This window comes from Cryptosporidium parvum, chromosome 6 (assembly GCF_000165345.1).
Source record: "Cryptosporidium parvum Iowa II chromosome 6, whole genome shotgun sequence".
NCBI lineage: Eukaryota > Apicomplexa > Conoidasida > Eucoccidiorida > Cryptosporidiidae > Cryptosporidium > Cryptosporidium parvum.
In genome coordinates, this window is record NC_006985.1 from 1,002,038 (window position 1) to 1,022,690 (window position 20,653).

Below are 20,653 nucleotides of genomic sequence, written 5' to 3' on the forward strand. Positions count from 1 at the left end.
TCTTTTTTCCTCTTCATACGAGAATTGAAGTAATCCTTTGATAATTTATAAGGGAGGGTGAAAAGTTAGTTTTGGCGGTTAACATGGCCTAAGACACCCCTCTGGGCCTGTGAGTATAAGAAAGACCAGGAGGCCATTAATAATAAGAAAAGTGTAAAAAAGAAGATCAGTCCTTTATGGATATTAAGGATTGATAGAGTAGTGCTTGATCATCCTAAAGGAGGCTTGCGTTAAAAAAAAGGACCAAATGGTTCGTAATGGTGATCAAAGTCTTATAAACATATCATCTACAGACAAGTCTGATAAATGGGACTTGAAGCATAAAAATGAAGAAATTCCAACCAGAAAAGTGGTGGAGGAATCAAGTCTAGAATACTACGAGAGATCATCGCGCTCGGCCTCGCACTTTGGTAAGGTTTATAATGGACTATATCCAGTAGGTCCAAGATTACCAAGTTTCTCTTCATCCAATAAAAGAAGTAGGCTACAGAGTACATATAATGAGGATGAGTTCAGTTCCAGTTCAGCAAATAGTTCTGTTATAAATTCCGATGATAAAATGTATATTGATTTTCCAATTCGAAATTTCTGGAAGATTGCAAAGACTCCTATAGACATGGAATCTCCCCAAATTGGGTATTGTCGAGGCTTTTATTATAGATTGTTAGTTCATCCCAGAGGAGGGAGTTGTAATGATTCTGAAAGCAGCTACTTGAGCGTGTTTTTGGAAGCACTTTACCATGAATCATATCCAGACGATTGGATTTTTCCAAATGTTCGATTTCAACTTTCAGTTGTAAACTTTTTAGACCCCAAAGCAAATATCACGTCTTGGGCCCATTGGACATTTTCTCATGATGCAATGAGTAGAGGATGGCATAAGATGGTTTCACATGTGAGACTCACTAGAGCTGCAGGTTTTGTTGATGACGAAGGAACCGTGTTAATTAGAGGTAGAGCTGAGCCTCCATTTCCGAGAATTTGGTCAAGATCTCCTAAATGTAGGCCATGGAGTATATGGGGTACCTTACCCTATAGAAATGCATCAGCATTGGCTCAGTATAAGCCTTGTATTACCGGAACCCGCCAAGATCAGAACCAAGGCTGTTCTGATAAGCATGTTATTACAACAAATCTTTGTGCTTTTCATGAATTAGCAGAGAATTCTAATAGAGGTCTTCTTTCTTGTAGAGCAGAATCACTATCTTCAGAAAGTTGTGGCATTTCTCAACATCAGTTAGAAGGCTCCTTATTAGTAGGGAGTACTCCTTTGTCAATTATGGATAGACTTTTATGGTCCAGTAGTAATTTGTTTGTTCCAACTTTAAGATCTCAGCTTAATGTGGACTTTGTTCCTGCATTTGTCCATTTGCTTTACCATATCAAAGAGTTTAGGAGGGCAATTTTCTCTTGGAACCCACGAATCCCTAAGAAATGTTCAACAAATCAAAATCCCAATTCTTCAGAAAGGTCAAAGAAGCATGATCCCAATCATTCTCCCGCCTCATTTATAGACCCCCAACAGCCACGTACATCCATTATTGAGGCTCTTCAGAAAACCTTTGCATATATGACTCTCTGGCCAATTGCCTATTCTGTCAAAAGATCTATCCGACATAGCTGGCAAGAAAGAATAGCCACAGATCCTTCTCTTGTGGACGATTGGTGTTTCTCTAAATGTTGTAAATGTGGTGGTGAATTTGACTCTTATCCTAACAGTCCTGAAATGACTGACACTTCATCACTCCATACATCAAATAGCAGAAATGGCCGGCATTGTGCTTCCGATAAAAGTATTCCAACCCAGAGTTCTATTTTCAAAGAAAAGGAATGTCTCAGATGCAAATTACCTCCTGTTCCAGATTGTTCTTGGATTATGAAAGCTTTATATATGAACGATTTACAAAGGATTGATGTTGCTGACCCTCTCATGCGCTTCCATTGCTTCATTTTTGGCGCCATTTATTTGGAGTCTGCACATGCAATTCTCCAGATTGCCGCGCATCACAGAAAGTCAATTCCACAGAATTTCAGGGGTTCAGAAAAGTTTGCCAATTTAGAGTCATCTGAAGGGAAGGATGAGTTTGAGAGATCCGAATTAACTGATGGTGAGTATAAAGAGTTTAGAGAGTCGGATGAAAGGAGTTTAGGATCACAAAGAACTAGAGATCAGGAACAAAGTCGAGGCCAAGGCCGAGGTCAAGGTCAAAGCCAAAACCAAGATCAAGATCAAAACCAGTACTATGATCATGGACAAACACAAGGACGAGATATGAATATCTCAATCTCTTCTATTTTTGACTTAGAAGAGGATCTGAGAGTCCCAACAGAGTTTGATAATACTTGCAGAGTATTGTTTTCCAGTGTAGCTGAAGATGGAGGTGATTGCTTCTCTGACTACTCCACGTGCTGCCTTAGAGCTAAGCATATTCATTCAATCCCCAAAGCTATTGAGCATTATGCTCACAGATTTAAAAGATTCCCTGAAACACTTTTTATTTACTTCACTCCTCCAAAAAATGCCAAGAAGGGAGAGTTGTTTGACGTTCCTTTTAGGCTTGAAGCATCATTTTTATTGGAGAATTCCAATGTAAATGTAAATACAGGTATCGGAGTGGTTGATCAAGATTTTAAGGGTATAAAATCTGATAATCGTGGACAAAACACTAATCAACAAGAGGATATTCAACCTCTTGTCACTGAACAATTCCAAGATGATGAAGTTATTGATGAAAGTACTCCAGACCTGAAAGGTAAAGTTAGAGGTAATAAAGAAGCAACAGGCTCTGAATCTGGTCAAAATACAACGAGCGTAGTTTTGGACAATAATGATTCTGCATTATGTGTTGAATCCAATGATGAATACTCTTTAGAATACGTCTCAGAGGATGGATTTGATGAGAATCAGGACACCTCTATTCAATCTGATAGTCAGGACGATACAACAGGACATAAAAGTGATGTCAAATCTCCAAATTCTGAGAACTTCTTTGGATCTTCCAGCCAATATATGGAAAAATGGTACTCATTATATGGAGTGATCATTAAAGAAGGAGACGCTTCTGGAAGTAATTCTACAAGAAGTGTTCATCAACTTCTAATTAGACCTGAAGAAGATGGTCCATGGTTTAGAATTTGTGATGGTTTAGTTGAAAGACTTATACCAAAGATTGAATTCACAGAGTGGAAATGTCATGGTGGATTCTTTTGTGCTGCTGCTGTATATATTGCTGAGGATTACATTGATTCAATTGCTGCAGGAGACGTAATGGCTGATTGTGATATAAAGACTATTAACCCAAAGCTATATCAAGAGACTCTAGATCTTCTGGAAGTTTCTGAGGAAGAACTTCAGTATATCCCATCTTGGGTATCTACACAAGTTAATACTTATGGTCCAAACAATGTACATTTGGAGATGCCTTCTTCAGAAGTTGATCATCTTGCAATGTGTGTAGATATTGCAAACGTTACTGTATGTGACTCAACAACATGTGTATTTGGACATCCTCTAATGGATGCTGGTTTATCAATTGATCCTTACTCTTTATGGATGCTTGTTGATTATCGTTGGGGTTGGCCTTTAGTAAACAGCTACTTCCAACTCCAAGAACCTTTGGTTCAAGCTTTTTCAGCAGATCCTTCTGTTATACTTTCTGGGAGGACTATTCTCACTCCTTCAGCTCAAAAGCTACTCAATTCATTATCATTCAAATCTTTACGAGATTCTATACCAAAGTTTTGGAGCTTATTATTCGATATTATGTTAGGACCAGATTTGGATTCTAAGGATCTTGATGCAATTCTACAAGTAGTTCCTCATCTTAGATCTCTATCTGCTAATATATTTCTTGAGATCCATAGGCTTTTGGAAGAATTTGGTATTTCTGAGGAATCTCAAGATCTTTTATTCTCCCAATCTGAGCTATACTCTGCTTTAGAACCTGATGTTAATCATTGTGAAATTAATAAAGATGATCTTCAAGATCAAGATCAAGATCAACAACATGATAAAGGCTGTCTAAAAGAGTATTTAAAGAATAACATTACAATCGAAGATAAACTGGTACCTTATAATAAAGTAAAAATGATTTTATATCCTTCAATTCCTTCTCATCCTCCAAGCTTCCAACTAAATCAAAATGAAATCACTCCATCTTATAATATTGCTCTAAACTTCATTAACAGGCTTCACATCCTTCTTTGGCCTCATCTTATACATTTTATCTATGAGCTTCTTCCTGTTGCAATTACTATCAGACTAAAAAGACTTCTTTTCAAGAGTAGTGACGACCTCTTATTTGATCCCAGACTTACTCCTGAAGATCTTTGTGCTAGATTCTTAACAGAATCCAAGTTTCTATTAGAATCTAGCTGTTGTCCACTTAACTTGATTAGATTCTGTGATAACAAACAGCTTTTGAATGCTGCAATAAACCAGGTAGCAGCAGCTTTAGATATACATGGATCATCATATACAGCAGCTTCTTGTTCTTTATCTTGTCCTACTAATAGAATGATTGATAGATTTGCTTCAGAGCTTGGAAGTTCAAACTTTGTAGTCCCAATATTGGTATATATTACTCAAATATTACTTTCTGGAACATTATATAGAGTATCATCAAAATTACTTCCACCTGAAGCTTTGTATACTTGGCCTACAAGTTCTTCAAATCAAGAATCTTTGTCTTTAACAGGTATCGGGAATTTAATTAATCATAAAGATTCCACGCCTTCAAAACAGTCAACTGGATCAAAAAAGAGGAATTCTTCAAATAAGTCTTCTTCTGGTACAGCAAGTTCTAATGGATTAATTGTACCAAATCCACTCTCAGAAGCAATTCAACATCTTCAAGTGAATCAGGTATCATTCAGTCATATTGATCCTTATGTATTTATTCCTCTTCATACATTCCACGCTGTATCAACTCCTTTATTGGTAAACATCATCTTTGAAAATGATCTTATAGGGAGGAAGTCTTTTGCATCTGAGAGTTTTCTATGTGCTTCCAGAGTCCTTCATGTAAATAGACTTGCAACAGTAAGACATTTATACTCAGCAATAAGAAAAGTTCTATATCAACAATTTCTAGATACAAAGATTTCTAATAGTTTAGATACTCCAGATGTAACACCATTAGATACTCCTCAATCTAAGAATAATAATGAACATAATACAATAGGAGGAAGACAACAATCTTCTGGTCATACTCATACTAATAAGAAGAATACAATATCAAATATTCCGATACCTATAGATTGTGAAGGTTTTGATTTAAGTTGGATACCAAGTAATCCATTGGATGTTTTCTGTCTTTACTCTTTAAGACCAGATACTGATCCAACAAGAAGAGGAAGACTTAAATATACTTATATGCAACCAAATGACTTTCTAGAGAATCATTATTATGGACCTCACAAATCTAATTATGTTACGTATTGTGATGTTGCAATTTTAATTTGTGTACCTCCAGAATTGAAGCTCCAAATACCTCCAGGATCTCAGAATTCGGATCATATAACAAAAAATTCTTCATCCCAAATGAATACAGTATCGGTATCTGGAGTAGGGGTACCGGGAAAAGCAGCAAGCTTAATGGGGTCAATATCAGCAGGAATTGGAGAATCTGATTCAGATTGTGCATGTTTGTATACTTGTCCAAGTCATATAGCTCATTCACCAGTATGTCAGAGTTCAAGGATGATAGAAAAGACTGTTCCAAAAATCGTCTCACCTTTATTCAAGGCTAAACTAATAGATCCTTTATGGTCAAGTACTAAATTCCCAATGAATGATGATTCAGTTGCTCCTCTTTTGATTTTTAAATGGTTTGATCAGACAACTTTGGATATTACACTGTTAAGTGCATCAATATGTGAAGCAAGAAAGTCTTTAAGAGATTGTATTGTTTCTTGGGTATTCCCTAGAGCAAGAAGAATGGGATTAATGCCTCAAAATTCTTCTAAAGAGACTCCAAATGCAGATGATTATACAGTTTTAGAGGAATGTCATATTAGAGTATGTCAAAATGTAAGAAGATGGACTTCATCAATAAAGAAAATCAATAGAACAACAGGAGATGTATTTATTGTTCAAAAAAGATACAATAATTTGGGATCATCCCAACCTCTGATTTCTGATTGTTCATTTATATCACCCTTTATATCAGCAGCATTATCATCTAATTCATATTCGGGTATTGTAGATGACTTTCCGCCTTCTCTTTCAAGGGATGAGTTATTAGCTATAATTACTAGTATGAATACTAAGAAGATTAACCAGCTTGGGATCTTTAATACTCCAATTAAAGGTATATCAGGAAGCAATTCTCCAACAGTATTAGATCTAAAAAAGAATAGTTTGGATAGAACTTGGCCGATATCTGCATCTCCTATGGGAGGAGATCCTAAATTAACCTTTTCACAATTCTTTGATATTCTTAAGCATGGGGACGATTCTGGGGACTTTTTAGCATCCCAAATTGAGGATTTGGATATCTATTCATATCAGAATAGTAGTTGTAAGATTTCTATGGAAGATATTTCTTCATTAAAATCCGGTACCGATCAAGGAAATTCATTGAATCAGGCAGAAAAAGGTAATCATTCTGTAACTGGAGTTAGTAATGAAACAACTTCAATAGATTTGAAGTCAGTTACAACATTTACTAATACAAATACAGTACAGATTTTAAATGCAAACAACTCTAATCAAAATGATTTATCTGCAATTTCTAGTAACTCTTTAATTGGAGGAACAGGAGTGGCGGGAACTTCTGGAGGTGGATCTAAGAAGAAGAAAAAAGCTTCCAAGAAGCTTCCTGGAATTCCATCACTACAGAAATCAAGCATTGTGAAGGCTTTAAATGCTCAGAGAAGACTAGAATCTCAATCTACAAGACTTGTAGATAATGATTCAGCTGATTTATCAGGATTGAGAGGGAGAGATCAAGGTCAAGATCATGATCAAGATCTTGATCATGATCGGAGTCAGGGTCAGAATCAGAATCAGGATCAGGGTCAGGGTCAGGGTCAAGCCCAGGATCATGATCAGGATCAGGATCAACATAGTAATCAGTATAATGAAGAGGAATCCAAACAGGATAATAAGGGAAATGAAAAACGCAAAGAAGGTCATAAAGAGAAGGATGTTGAAAGAAGTGATATTAAAGTAAACAATTTATCTACAGCTTTGAAAAAGGATGCAAACTCTCCTGAATCTATGGATAAAGCTGGCTTGGAGGCTAAGCCTGATTCATCTTCTCCTTCTTCCTCCTTTTCTTATGGAACTGTATCTCTTAGACCAGAAAAGCTTCAGAAAGTTCCTGATGAACTTTTTGAAATCGCTCTTGAAAGCTTTTCTGGAGACTCATTCAGTGTCTCCAGCTTAGTTGGCCGTTTATTGGAGCGTGTTATATGCAGATTTTCTGAGATCTCAAATAGAAAAAAGGAAGACTCCTCATCTCATATTTCTGAAACCTTTTCTGATTCTAATAATAGATCCGAATTCCTATTATGGATGAATGGATTAAATGATCTCGTATGTAACTTATCTTTGATTGGAGGTAGCAAAAAGATTGACCAAACTCTTATTCAAAGAGAAATCATACAACTCCTTAGAAGACTTCTCTCAACTGAGACAAGTTCTCAACAACTTTCTAGTGTTGCATCTGAAAGTCTTTCATCTATAATTAAATATTTAGAGGATGGAAATCTTGAGCCTTGTTTTAAATCAATAATTTACAATATTCCACAAGTTGGATCAGGATCAAGATCATTAATATCGGTACCTGGTTTATTAAAAACGATACCCAAATATGGTAATAATTTTAATAAAGAATCATTTAATAATTATTATAATAATATGTATAATATTTTAGTACCAGTACAACAAAGATCTGCTATTTTGTTCACAATATTATTAATTAAAAGTTTAACAATACTGTCTCCAAGTTCAATAATAGAGATGCATCTTGGATTACTTCCTAAGACGGATTATATAAGATCTAATTCATTAATTAAATCAACAGGTTATAAATCAATTAAGTCGTTTGTTTTGTTAGCATACTTTTTGAATGTTTTTGGAGTTAAAGATGCAATGGATGTTATTATTTCAATACAAGGAGTTAAAGGATTTGAGAATCTATTGATTAGGATGGCATCCTATACTATAGGCTTGAGACAATATGCAACTAGTAACTTTATTATAGAGAATATTGAAAAGCTTCATGATCATCATCCATCTTTAGATTGGGTATCGTCTTTAAGAATTACTGATAAGTTAGCAATCAGTGAGGAAGTTCTTAAGAAGACTTTGGAGACTATTTGTGATCATTTTTCTACAAAGAGTAATTCAGCTTTTGCTCAGAATAAGAAGACTTTGGATTTAATACAAAATGTTGAAGGAATTGTCAGATTCTCAGATATCAATGATTTTGCATATGAACAGGCTCAATTATTAGAAATGAGAAAAGTTGGAAAAGATTCTCCTCAAATATTAGTTAATAATGATGACTTATGTATAATACTTAAACCTCCTTTCTGGTATTGTCCAATAGAAGGTACAGGGATGGATGAGGATGAACAAGATGAGGAGGATAAACAAGATGAACAAGAAGAAAGTGTAGAATATGAAGAAGAATTAGAATACAAAGAAGATGAAACTGATGGTGATAAAATAGAAAATCAAAGAAATGATGACAAGAAAAGAAGAAAGGTAAAAAAGAAGCTTGATCATGATAATATCCAAGATGAAAACAATAAGGATGAGAAAACAGGTATAAGAAAAGATCTTAAGAATAAAGTATCGAGTATTATAATTAAAGAAGAAGATAATGATTCTGAAATTGAAGTTGAAAAAGATAATAATAATAGTAATACTGATGAATTTGAGGAGATTCTAAATAGTGGAAGAATGGAAAGTATCTTGAACTTTTTGAAATTAAGATGTAAAGGAATAGGCTTAGATTTAAGAGGTAACGAGAAAATGATTAAAAGAATTGGATTAAAACTTGGAGTTGAGATTGGAGGTCCAATATTAATTTTAAAGAATGAAGATATGGAGAAATACTATAATAAGAATGAGATCTTGAATCAAATTCATTGTCAGTATATATTTTTATGCCATGGACAGATTCAGAATTCTTCTGATAGAAATGTCTCTTTATCAAATATTGTCTCAAATGCTTCAAATAGAATATTCTCAAAATGTCTTTCATCAGATGGAGGTGATTCTATTGCAAAATATAATGTTTGTGAACATATCAAGTTTAAGAATTATAATAAAGGTTCTCCATCCACATTTTCTTTATGTACATGTATTTCAAAACCCGGTAACGTAAATAAGATTAGAGCTTATATGCATCAAATTGGTCATACAATTGTTGGTGATTCTAAACATCTTGGTCAGAAACAACTAAGTTTGGATAGAAGATATTTTCCTAATATATTCTTTTATTGTACTCATTTGGAGATTCCTTTAATGCAAAATAATAATGTTAAAAAAGATGGTGATCATGAAATAGAGGAAAAGCGTGATGGGAATACAATAATATTGGATAGTAATGCAATAATAAATAAAGAAAGTATTAAAGTTATGGCTCCAGTTTCAAGAGATATAATGGAACTTCTTGAGAATGATTTTGAAATTACAGAAAAGTTCTCAGATATGTACTTTTGTCATTTTTATAAGACTAATGTTGAACTTGAAAAGTTGGATAAAGCTGAAAAGACTTCACAAGTTACCCCTTCTGATGCTGATATAGAAACTAGAGTTGGGGATGATTTAGTAGAGTATAATGAAATTAAGGCTACAAATATGAAATCTGGTAATGTTATTATTAATGATGAAAAAGATAAAAGAAAATGTTCAGAAAGTACAGAAAATGATAATTTTGAGCCTCTTAGTATATCAAATACTCTGATAGCTTCTCTTCCTGGACTTGGATTTGGACTTACACCATTTCTTGGTATGCCTAATTCTCAATATGCTGCAAGTGTGAATTGTTCTCAAGATGAGAAATCATTGGAACGTAAACAAAACCAGCGATTATCATTATCTTCTTCTTCCTCCTCTTCTTCTTCCTCCTCTTCTTCCTCCTCTTCTTCTTCCTCCTCTTCTTCCTCCTCTTCCTCCTCTACTTCTTCTTCAGTTCATACTATGATACCGCCAGATTCGGCTAGCTTATCTTCTCCAACTCCGGCATCAACTTTACATGCAAAGACAAATGCTGGAGTATTTACATCATTTGGATTTGGAAGGAATTTTCTAACATCTTCTGTTGATAATTCAACAAACTCTGCAAGCATTGGAGGTGGGATTGGAAGAGTTGGAGGAGGAATTGGAAATATTAGAGGTGGAGGTATATCATCTACTGGTGGTATGACAGTTAATAATACTGGTTTAAGGCATTTGGTATCTCAACACAACCAATCCGGAGGTGGAAATGGAGATGGAAGTAGTATCATTAACAGCAATAGTAACAATAGTGGTAATAACAATAATAGTAGTTCTCTTCCTATAAAGACTCATCCAAGCTTGGTTTCTTGTCTTACAGAATTAAACTCAAAATCAGATGGATCTGCACTGGGAATTGGACTAAGTACGAGCAATTTGGTGCCTGGAGGAGGAAATATCTTCCATCAACAAAACTTCATGCAGGGAATAATGACAGGAGGAACAGGAGGAATAGGATTGGGAGGTATAGCAGGAAGTTTAGCAGGTGGAGCTGCAGGTGGGGTAACAGGTGGGGTTGCAGGCGGAGTGGCAGGTGGAGCTGCAGGAGGTTTAACAGGAGGTGGAGTAGCAGGAGTAGGAGTTTCACCATCACCAATTTTCCAACATCACGGGAACAATACAGCTGGAATTGTAAATAGTGGAAGATATGGAAGCTTAACAATGAACAGTGGTATTAGAATGGATGCAGGCACTGGTACGTTAGGTAATAATGCAGTACAAATGCATCATCAACAGCATCAACAACAACAACAAAGTTCAGGGGCAAAACAGGGCTGGAATACTCAAGATCTGCTTCAAAATCCAAGATGGACTTCATCTGAAGTTAATAACGATGGTTTTGGAGGTGGAGTCAATAGAATTGTAGGAGGAGGAGGAGGAGTCTCTGAAGAAATGAATGTAAATCAATGGAATAATGGAATTGGCGGGAATTTCAGAGCTTTAAACTCAAGAGGAATTAATAATTCTGGAGGATTAAACCTGTCAACAGTTAACTTGGTTACAGGAATAGGTATTGGCGGCAACATCGGTATCAATAGTAATATTGGTATTGGCAGTAATATTGGTAATGGAAATAGTACCACTGGATTAGGAAATATAAATGTAACAGAAGGTACCGGTATAACAATTGGATCAGGAGTAACAATGGGACCAGGAGTAACAATAGGACCAGGAGTAACAATAGGACCAGGTTTATGGGGACAACATGCTGCCCAACAGCAACCCTCAATCATTGTTGATCCTCCGTCTCAGGGGAAACATTCGTCAATGCAACAACAAATTGGAGGAATTCCCAATATTGTCTCAAATCTACATGCCAAAAACATACAAGACGGAATTAGTTCCCAAAGATTTGATACTTTTCCTCATGAAAGGGGTGAAACTACTGAGCATTTGGAATCTAGACAAGGAAAGAAATCTCCATTTTAACAAGACAAAACAAAAAAATGTAACTTATAGCTTTTTCTTTTAAATTAAATATATATTTAAATTTGTCTCCCTTTTCTTTTTCTTTTTCTTCTTCTTCTTCTTCCTTATTTTTTTGGTCCTTTCAATATTTTGCATCCTCCATTTTTACATGCATGCAGAACTTTTGGCGCCACCCCACACTACCGGCATTGGATGCATTTATTAGTAGTGGGCGAGGCACTCTAAGAGGTTTTTTTCTTTTTTTTTTTTATTATTTAAATTAAAATTCTAAAGTATTGGTAATAATAATCATAAAAAAAGTTTATATAATTATAACCACATTGATTAATATTTATTTCTAAATATTAATACTAATATTGTTTTCTATAAAATATCACTTCCTTGAATGTAATATTAATATCCTAATCTTCTTTCCCCTCTATATTAAAAATATTTCGAAAGAAGGGAATGAGGAAAAGTTGTTTAAGACATTAATAACTATTTGGAATAATTGTGTATAAATAAGGGGGAAAAAAAGGATGATTCCGAATGGATCAAAACTTGAGCTTGGAACTTTAGTATTAGGTTCTGAAACAGTAAGAAAAGGATGGAATGCATTTTCAACTTTAAATAATGCAATAGATGGAGTTAGAAAAGTGGCAAATGATGTAGTAGGATATAATAATTCAACAACAATAGGAAATGAGAATTATAAAGGAGAATTGGAAAATAATAAAATAGTAAGTATAATAGAGAAAATAGAAGTAGGACAGGTATATGGAAGATTAAAAAATGATTTAAAATTAATACAAATATTTGAAAGAGAAACAAAATCAATGGGAACTTTAGAAATTATTTCAATTAATAATAATTTAGACTTTTCATATTTAAATATAAGATGGAGACGAAAAATGGGTGAAAAATTAATTGATATACAAGGTAAAGATTCAAGCCTAAAATATAACTTAACAGCTGATGATGTAGGAACAATTATTATTATAGAAATATATCCAAAAGGAGAAGCAAATGATCCTTTAAATATTACATATTGTGAATTAGGACCTATAGAAATAGATGATACAACAAAGATATCTTTATCAAAATCTTTAAAAACAGGTCTTATTAGATTCCCTGTAGAAATTATAAAAGATGAATTTGAAAGCTTAATAAATCCAGAAAATTCTTCAAAAGAATTAAAAAATGATGAAGATTCAATAATGACAAAAGATATTTTGGTAGTAACAAATGATGATGTTAAAGTAATTAAAAATGGAATGACAAGTTCAAATTCAAACTTTGAAAAGAAAATTGTATGGTCAGCAAAATACTTTGGTGGTAATATACATATTCAATTAAATCATCAATCATCATCTTGTCAAGAATTCACTCTTTGTTCTGGATACGATATTCATAAACAAAAGATATCAATTAAAACAACAAGTAGAAATGCTAGAGATATTGCAGCTTTAACAATTAGATGTTTAAATATTAGACACACAATATCATTAGAAGCTATAATTGGAGGTGGAGTTTCCTGGATCCCAAAAAACTCAACAGTAAATGATTCAGATAATATGGAAATTGAAGAAAATAGAAAATTAAATATTTTTGCTTATATAGGACGTCTAGAAGATGAAATTGCAAATTTAGAGAATAACAAGGAAAAACTGAACGAAGATAAAAAACTTCTTCAAACTGAAAAAGCTATTTTAGAAAATGAATTAGCTGAGACAATTTCAGCTTATCAAGATATAATTTCTCAATATCAACAAGAAAAAGATACTAAAACCAATACTAACAAACAAACCAAAGAATTTAACATAGAATTTGGGCTTGAAAAGAACACAGGAATTAAACAATCCAACAATAGTCCAAACAAAAAGTCGATTCAATCAAATTCAAATAATTCTCATAAATCTACCTTACTACATGGTTACAGTGGTACCTATCCTATAAATAATTCAAAACAAGATGGATCTAGCAATTCAGAAAATAATAATAACTCACAGAAAAATGAATCCATTCAACAAAATTCCACTGAAATTAATAAAATAATTGAAGAAAATGCTTCTCTTAAAGAGTCCATTTCTCAACTTAATAAAAAATTTGAAAATGAAATTGGCGCCAAAGAGTCAATGGAGCGCATGCATGCAGAAATTGAAGAATTGCGCGGGAGATTGGAAAGGTCGGAAAAAGAAAAGGAAGACTATAAAAGATTAAATGAAAAATTAGATGGCGAAATCTTTGTTAAAAATCAAGAATTAGAGAGTATTAAGTTAGGACAATGTTTAAATTCGACTAGAAATATAGAAAAGATACAGCAATTGGAAGATCGCATATTGGATCTTCAGAGTCAGAATTCTGAAAAACAACAAGCTATTCAAACTTTATCAACAGAAAAATCAAAGCTTCTAAAAGACTTTTCATCATTAAAATTAGACTTTGATAAGCTTAAGGAGCAACATAATCAACTAAATAAGAGATACATAAGCTTAAATCTTGAGAATTCAAGAATTCATGATCAAGAAAAATCATCAAAATTTGACAATGAACTCATGAATTCTGACTCTCAAAACAAAAATGACCAAGCTGTTGATATTACAAAACTAAAAAGTGAGCTTGAAGATTATAAGAAAACTAATTGTGAGCTTAACCAGACTATAACTCAACTTAAAACAAGAATACGAAGGTTAGCAATGATCAATTCTACTTAGATTTTAAACTTCTATCTTTTTCTTTAAGTCCAATTATCTCCAAATATTTATAAATCTATTTCTTATTTATTTATTATAGTTATTTAATTATTAAATAGTCCATTTATTTATTTGTCCACCTTTTTTTACCTTTATATTTTGTGGCCTCACTTTTTGGCGCCAAGTGTGAATATTCATCTTTAAAGCTTTATTATGAACAGAAATCTATAGTTATGCAGACAAAGTGAAGAATATGCAAAGGGATGTAAATTTGAGGAGATACATTCTCCAAGTATTTTCTTCTCCAAATGTCGTAGCATTTGCTTCTGAAAAAGCCAGGAATATATTGGATAATGAATTTGGAGTATCACTTAATTCATTATTAAGGCCTCTTGGCGTGGAATCACCTTCAAAGTTTCTATGGCCTCCAAATGAAACTTCTAAAAGAAGTGAAGAATATACTTTAGATTATAACTGGCAAAATAGAATATGTAGAGAAAGTTGTCCAGCCTTCTTGTCTTTAAAAGAGGTATTCCAAAATAAACCAAAAGGATCACCAAATATATGGACTCCTCAAAATACTATTGAGGAAATTACTATTACTATGCAAGATAAAGAATATAGAAATGATCATTTTGAGGTTAGATTTATATCTCTTTGTGATCATGAAAAAATCATACCGGAAAATGATAATCAAACAATATATTGTACAAATTTGGAAGCAATAAAGTCTTATGGAGACTTTATTAAACAATTTCCATATAATGATCTTATTTCATCTAGTCTCCTTTATAGTGGAGGAAAGCAATTTGAATCAATGTTTAAAGAGTTTCTACAAGATGATTTTGAAATTAATGTTAATGATGATGTTATAGAATTTAATAGTGAATTACCTTTTTGGTTTGAAAGATGGTTAGAAGCTTTTAATGAAAAATTCAACTTTTTAAATCATGAAAGTATATCTCAGCCTATAGGGGGTATCGTATTTGTTGATATTTCAGAAGATGATCCAATAGAATCTATTATTGAAATTACTAATTCACTTAAAACTGGTAAAAATTTTGAAAAACTTGGAGGAAATCCTGGATACTATCTTTTTGGTAAAAAAAGTCATTTAGGATTCATCAATCATTCTAATTATTTATCCGATACCTGTAAGATCACGAAACCACATTATTTACAAGAATCATATTTGAATGATTTTCCACTCATTTATATATTTATTAACGATGAAAAGTCGAATTTTGATTTAATGGAAACTGATCATAATATTATTTCAAGCTTTAAACTTTCATTTCCAGAAAGTATTTGTTATATTTGGAACATTAAAGGTCATAATGCTTTGGGAGAAATTCAAGATCCAAGTAAAATTGTTTGGCCTGGAACGTTTTCACATCCATTTAAGGATTTTAATCCAACATTTTCTGCTAATAGATTCTTTGATTGTAATGAAATGGAACAACTTAATAGCTTTATTATTGATTCAATCAAAAATAGCTTTGTTCCTTGGTTAGAAGATACTATTAATAGACTATGTAATCATGTAATTCAGTCAAGAAAAGGACTAAAAAATCATCTAAGAATTCTTTGGAGAAGACCTAGAAATGATACTAGTTCAAATTCAGATGGACTACTTTCTAATCTTGGAGTTGGTTCAACATTTAGTAATATAGAAGAAAGATCACAAATTTTTGAACATGAAATCTCACTTTTCTCTTCTAAATCTAGTTCAAATGGAAATAATAGTTATAAAGGATCAAATACATCTACATGTGTATATTATTCTTCAGGATCTCTTGAAGGTCAAACAAGATTAGTTGCAGATCTATGTTTAGTATCAGGAATTTATTCTCAATCAATACATTATTATAAGCAGATATTGTCAGAATATAAGTTGGATAAATCATTCTTACATATTGGATCAGCATTTTTCTCAATGGCAATTGCTGAGATACTTTCAGATTTTGATCTTGAGACGGTAACTGAATATTGTACAAATTCTTCAAATTCATTCTTAAAAAGTACTGATGAAATTGGTACTATTTCTGCTATTAAATCACTATTATTTCTCAGTTTGGTGATTTTAAACTCATTCAATTATAAAAAGAGATCTCAAGATCATATTACAACTCAGGATGTTAATTCTTTTATGATCAATAATGTATGTAAGAATATTGTAAATGCTTTATCAAAGATATCTAATGAATTTCAAATTTCCCAACCAAATCTAAGACCAAGATCTCTTTTCTCAATTAATAAGATGGATTCTCAAGATCATTCAAAAGATTCCATTACTAATCAATATTTATCAGATCTTAAATCGATATCCGATATATCAAATATTTATAGAGAAAATTGTATTTTAAGTATATTTGGAGTAATAAACTATGTAATTTCAAGAGTTTTGTATTTATCATCAAGCTTATCAAATTTGAACTTTAGAATTCACTTAGATCCAATAAATCTTTCACATTGTTGGAGTATCCATACAGCTCAAGCTGCTCAAGTTTTTCAAGATCTTGGACTTTTTGGAATATCTCTTAAACATTATTTAACAATTCTTCTTCATATGGATAGATTTTCATATAAACATATTCATAGATACCTTAAATTAAATTCTGCAAGACTTTGTCAAAAACTTTCTTTACTTGCTCAATCAACTTTACTTTATTCAAGCTTAATACTAGATATTATTAATGATAAGATCTCATCAAATAATGTGATCCATTCTAATCAAAATTCTAACCCCGAAACTTTATGGTTTCAAACTAATGAATCCAACTCTTTATCATTAGTTAATGAACAAGAAATTGAAATCAGTTTAATTTGCTATAGAGAATTCATTCGATCTTTTGTAATATATAAACAAGGAGGATTAAAATCTATTACTCCAAGTTCAGAACAAAATGAATTATTTTCAACAATTTTATCAAATAAATTTTCAAATTTATCACTTTCTCAAACTCCAAGTACATTCCTTAAAATCCCACTTCCTCTCCTACTTGCTGTTGGAGCAGTACTTATTCTTGAGACGGACTATGAATCACTATTTAAAGCATTTGGAAAGAAAGAAAACAATACAATAAATCAAACAAAATGTACTTGTAATGAAAAAATTCCAAATATACTTGATCAAAAAAAGTTTTGTAATCATTATTTTAAACCTATGAATATAGAGGTACCGGGTACCATATTAAGATCGAGATCACAAAATGAAAATTTTCAAGTTTCAGGACAGAATTTGTTTAAGCCAATAAGTCCAAAACACTATAACAATAGAAATGAAGATGATTTTCAGAATTTACTTGAAAAAGTTAACCGACTATTAGATCATGATTCTTTTCTGGAAAGCTCAGAAGCTGCAGAACTTAGATCTCAGTATATTTTAAGACGAATTAAGGAGAATAACTGCATAAAAAACACTAATCATAACCAACCTCCTTTGGTAAACCCATCCCATTTTTCCAACTCTATCAGATTTTCATTTATTGGTAAAGTTTGTAGTATTGAATTTTACCTTTATAATCCTCTTTCATTTCCAATAGTTTGTGAATCTCTACAAATATGGGGTCATTTAAGACTTCATGATGGATCTACTGCTAATAACCATACTATTAAAGATACTGGTAACTATAATATTGATCAGCCATCTAAAGGAACAGTTTTCTTTGAAAAATCTATTATTCTTAATCCTAATGAAACAATAATCCAGAAACTTTCTGTTATTCCTTTTGAAGCTGGAGAATTATTCCTTGTTGGTATTTCATTCCTTTTAGATGGAAAAATACCAATTAGACAAAACTTTGGAACTACTTATATTAATCTTGACAGACGAATCTCATCTAAAATTGCACAAAATGCAAACCTTAATTTTTCCAACTCCAATAAAGAACACTTTGGAATACAAAGAATTAATATTCTTGGGCACTCAAATAGTTCAACCATACATTTTGGAAATATCTCACAAAAATTACTCAATTCTAATCTTTTAATTAATTTGTCTCAAGATCAAGGTATCGATAGGTATCGTAATTCTCAAGATCCACATAAAATAAAAGATGATCCAATTGAAAAGAATTCACCTGTTTTATATTCAGGAGTTTCATATACAATTCCAATAAGTATATCCAATGAAAAAAATAACACCAATACTTCTTTAAAGGGTTCTACTTTGTTAGTAATTCCACATTTTTCCAATAATTTTAATATCCAAATGAGTTATAAAAATCCTCCTCCTGAAATGCATAACTCAACTATTAATTTTAATAATTCCGGTTGTATTTTTAAACTACCAAATATTGAATTTCAAAAAGATCATGAATTTTATCTTACATTATGGGTCAACTCTCAATGTTCTGGTAATGTTTACTTTTTGTTACTTAATTCCAATAAGCCATATGAAAATCTTGGAGTATCTGGTGATATCCCTTTATCTTCATCGTCATCATTGTTATCTTCCCCATCTTCTTCTTCAAGATCTAAAACTAATAGAAGTATTGTATTTGCCAGCTTATGTTTCTATTTCAGGGATTCTGTATCAATGTCTTGTACTGTTTTACCAGGGGAAGAGGAAACATTAAACAAACTTCTGCTTAGAATTAGAAACCAAGTTCCTAAAGAATTATTAATTTATGATATCTCTGCCTATCCAAGTAAATGGGTTGAAAAATACGATACAGAATTAAAAACGAATATTATTCAACAAACCCCAACTTTAACGTTATCTTTAAAAAATAATTCATCCAAAGAGTTTCTTAATGGAAATTTTTCTTCAAGTTATCAAATTAAGAGAATACCTCCGAATGGAACTTACCAGATCTTTTTGAATCTTGAAACCAAAGATAAAATTACTTTTTCTATTTCAAAAATTAACCTAGTATTATCATGGATACTTAATGAAAATGATCAATCTTTAGATCATATTCATTCTAATCATCCTCTTTCTGGACAAATCTCTATATATAATATTAATCTATTCGATCCTTATTCGATACCTTTTAATGGTAACAAAAATGATCAAGATAAATATCAACCACTCTCTATTTCTATTAATATTAAAGATATTGATAATTTATCTGATCATTCTCCATTAAATGGAGATATTCATCTTGTTGAGACTAATATTACATTAACAAATATTACAATACATTCAATTATTATCTGTAGTTTAATATGTAATTCCAAATTTCTTACATCCCAAGGCCTCCAAGATGATCTTCTATTACCTTCAGAATCTATTATTCAAAATCAAAATAACCAAGAAAATTCTACTATTTTAACTCAAGATGATCAAAATTTCTATCTAAATCAATCTATTTCTTCAGCATTAGAATCTGGTGAACTTAAATGGGTTGGACCAACTGTTACCCATATTCAATTATATCCAAGATCATCTAAAAGATTAAAATTGATAGCAGTTGTTCCATTTAAAGGTATATTTTCAACAAATACAATACAATTATTGATTAGAGAGAAATATCCATTCTTTCCTAATTATATTAAAACTGGTAATAAAGGAGATCTCAAGAATTATACCCATAAAAACTATAATTATAATATATTCTTTTATATTAGTTATATGAATTGGATACCTAAAATATTTATAAATTCAAATGACAAACTAATTTCTAGGTACCCTATAAAAACTGATCAAGATTATCTAATCCATACATTTTCTTTTTCTAAAGGAAAATCAAGTTATAGTGATAAGAACAATAATAGAAGCCTACTTCCAGCTTATATAGAGAATAAGGCTAATTCTAATAAGAAAACTGGAATATATGAATCGGATACAAAATCCTCTATTGAAGCTAAATCTAAAGAAAACCTATTTATCCAACAAGATCATATTAGTAATATTAATAAACTAAATATAACAATTCTTGATAAATGGCTTAAAAATAACGAAATAGCCTTCGATAATGGAGGTAACATTAAAATGATCAATAATTCTAATGTATATAAAACTGTAAATCTTCCCCAAAACTATCTAAAGAGGAGACTAATCGTCCAAAGATCTCATCAATCTTACTTTCTCATTAGAATGTAGTCAAAAAGATCCACTTGATAATTTTAAGTACGAAATTTCCTGTTTTAAAATAAATTATTACTATTATTATTATTATTATTACTTTCTACTAAAAAAAGAATCTAAAAGACTAAGGATGTGTATTAAAGCTAGAAATGCATGCATGCATGCAATTATAACGGTATCGATTAAACCAGCTTAAGAATTTTCTTTTCTTGAGGGTGAAAAAAAAAAATTCACTCCTAGATTATCTCATTTTCTGTTGTATTCCTTTCTTAGAGTGTTACA

General features: G+C 31.8%; 3 protein-coding genes across 3 annotated transcripts; all 3 read left to right on the plus strand.

Annotated features, from left to right (window-relative positions):
* Positions 1-247: 247 nt before the first annotated feature.
* Positions 248-11,665, plus strand: cgd6_4290 (large protein having a MATH plus possible UBC hydrolase plus type I pseurousyn plus hexapeptide; the record flags this gene model as incomplete). The annotated part of the gene is made up of 1 exon (XM_627761.1): positions 248-11,665. One exon carries the CDS (start codon positions 248-250, stop codon positions 11,663-11,665), a length of 11,418 nt encoding a protein of 3,805 aa, XP_627761.1.
* Positions 11,666-12,183: 518 nt separating this feature from the next.
* cgd6_4300 (uncharacterized coiled coil protein) lies at positions 12,184-14,358 on the plus strand (the record flags this gene model as incomplete). The annotated part of the gene is made up of 1 exon (XM_627762.1): positions 12,184-14,358. One exon carries the CDS (start codon positions 12,184-12,186, stop codon positions 14,356-14,358), a length of 2,175 nt encoding a protein of 724 aa, XP_627762.1.
* A 232-nt stretch (positions 14,359-14,590) lies between these two features.
* Positions 14,591-20,386, plus strand: cgd6_4310 (hypothetical low complexity; the record flags this gene model as incomplete). The annotated part of the gene is made up of 1 exon (XM_627763.1): positions 14,591-20,386. One exon carries the CDS (start codon positions 14,591-14,593, stop codon positions 20,384-20,386), a length of 5,796 nt encoding a protein of 1,931 aa, XP_627763.1.
* Positions 20,387-20,653: the final 267 nt, after the last annotated feature.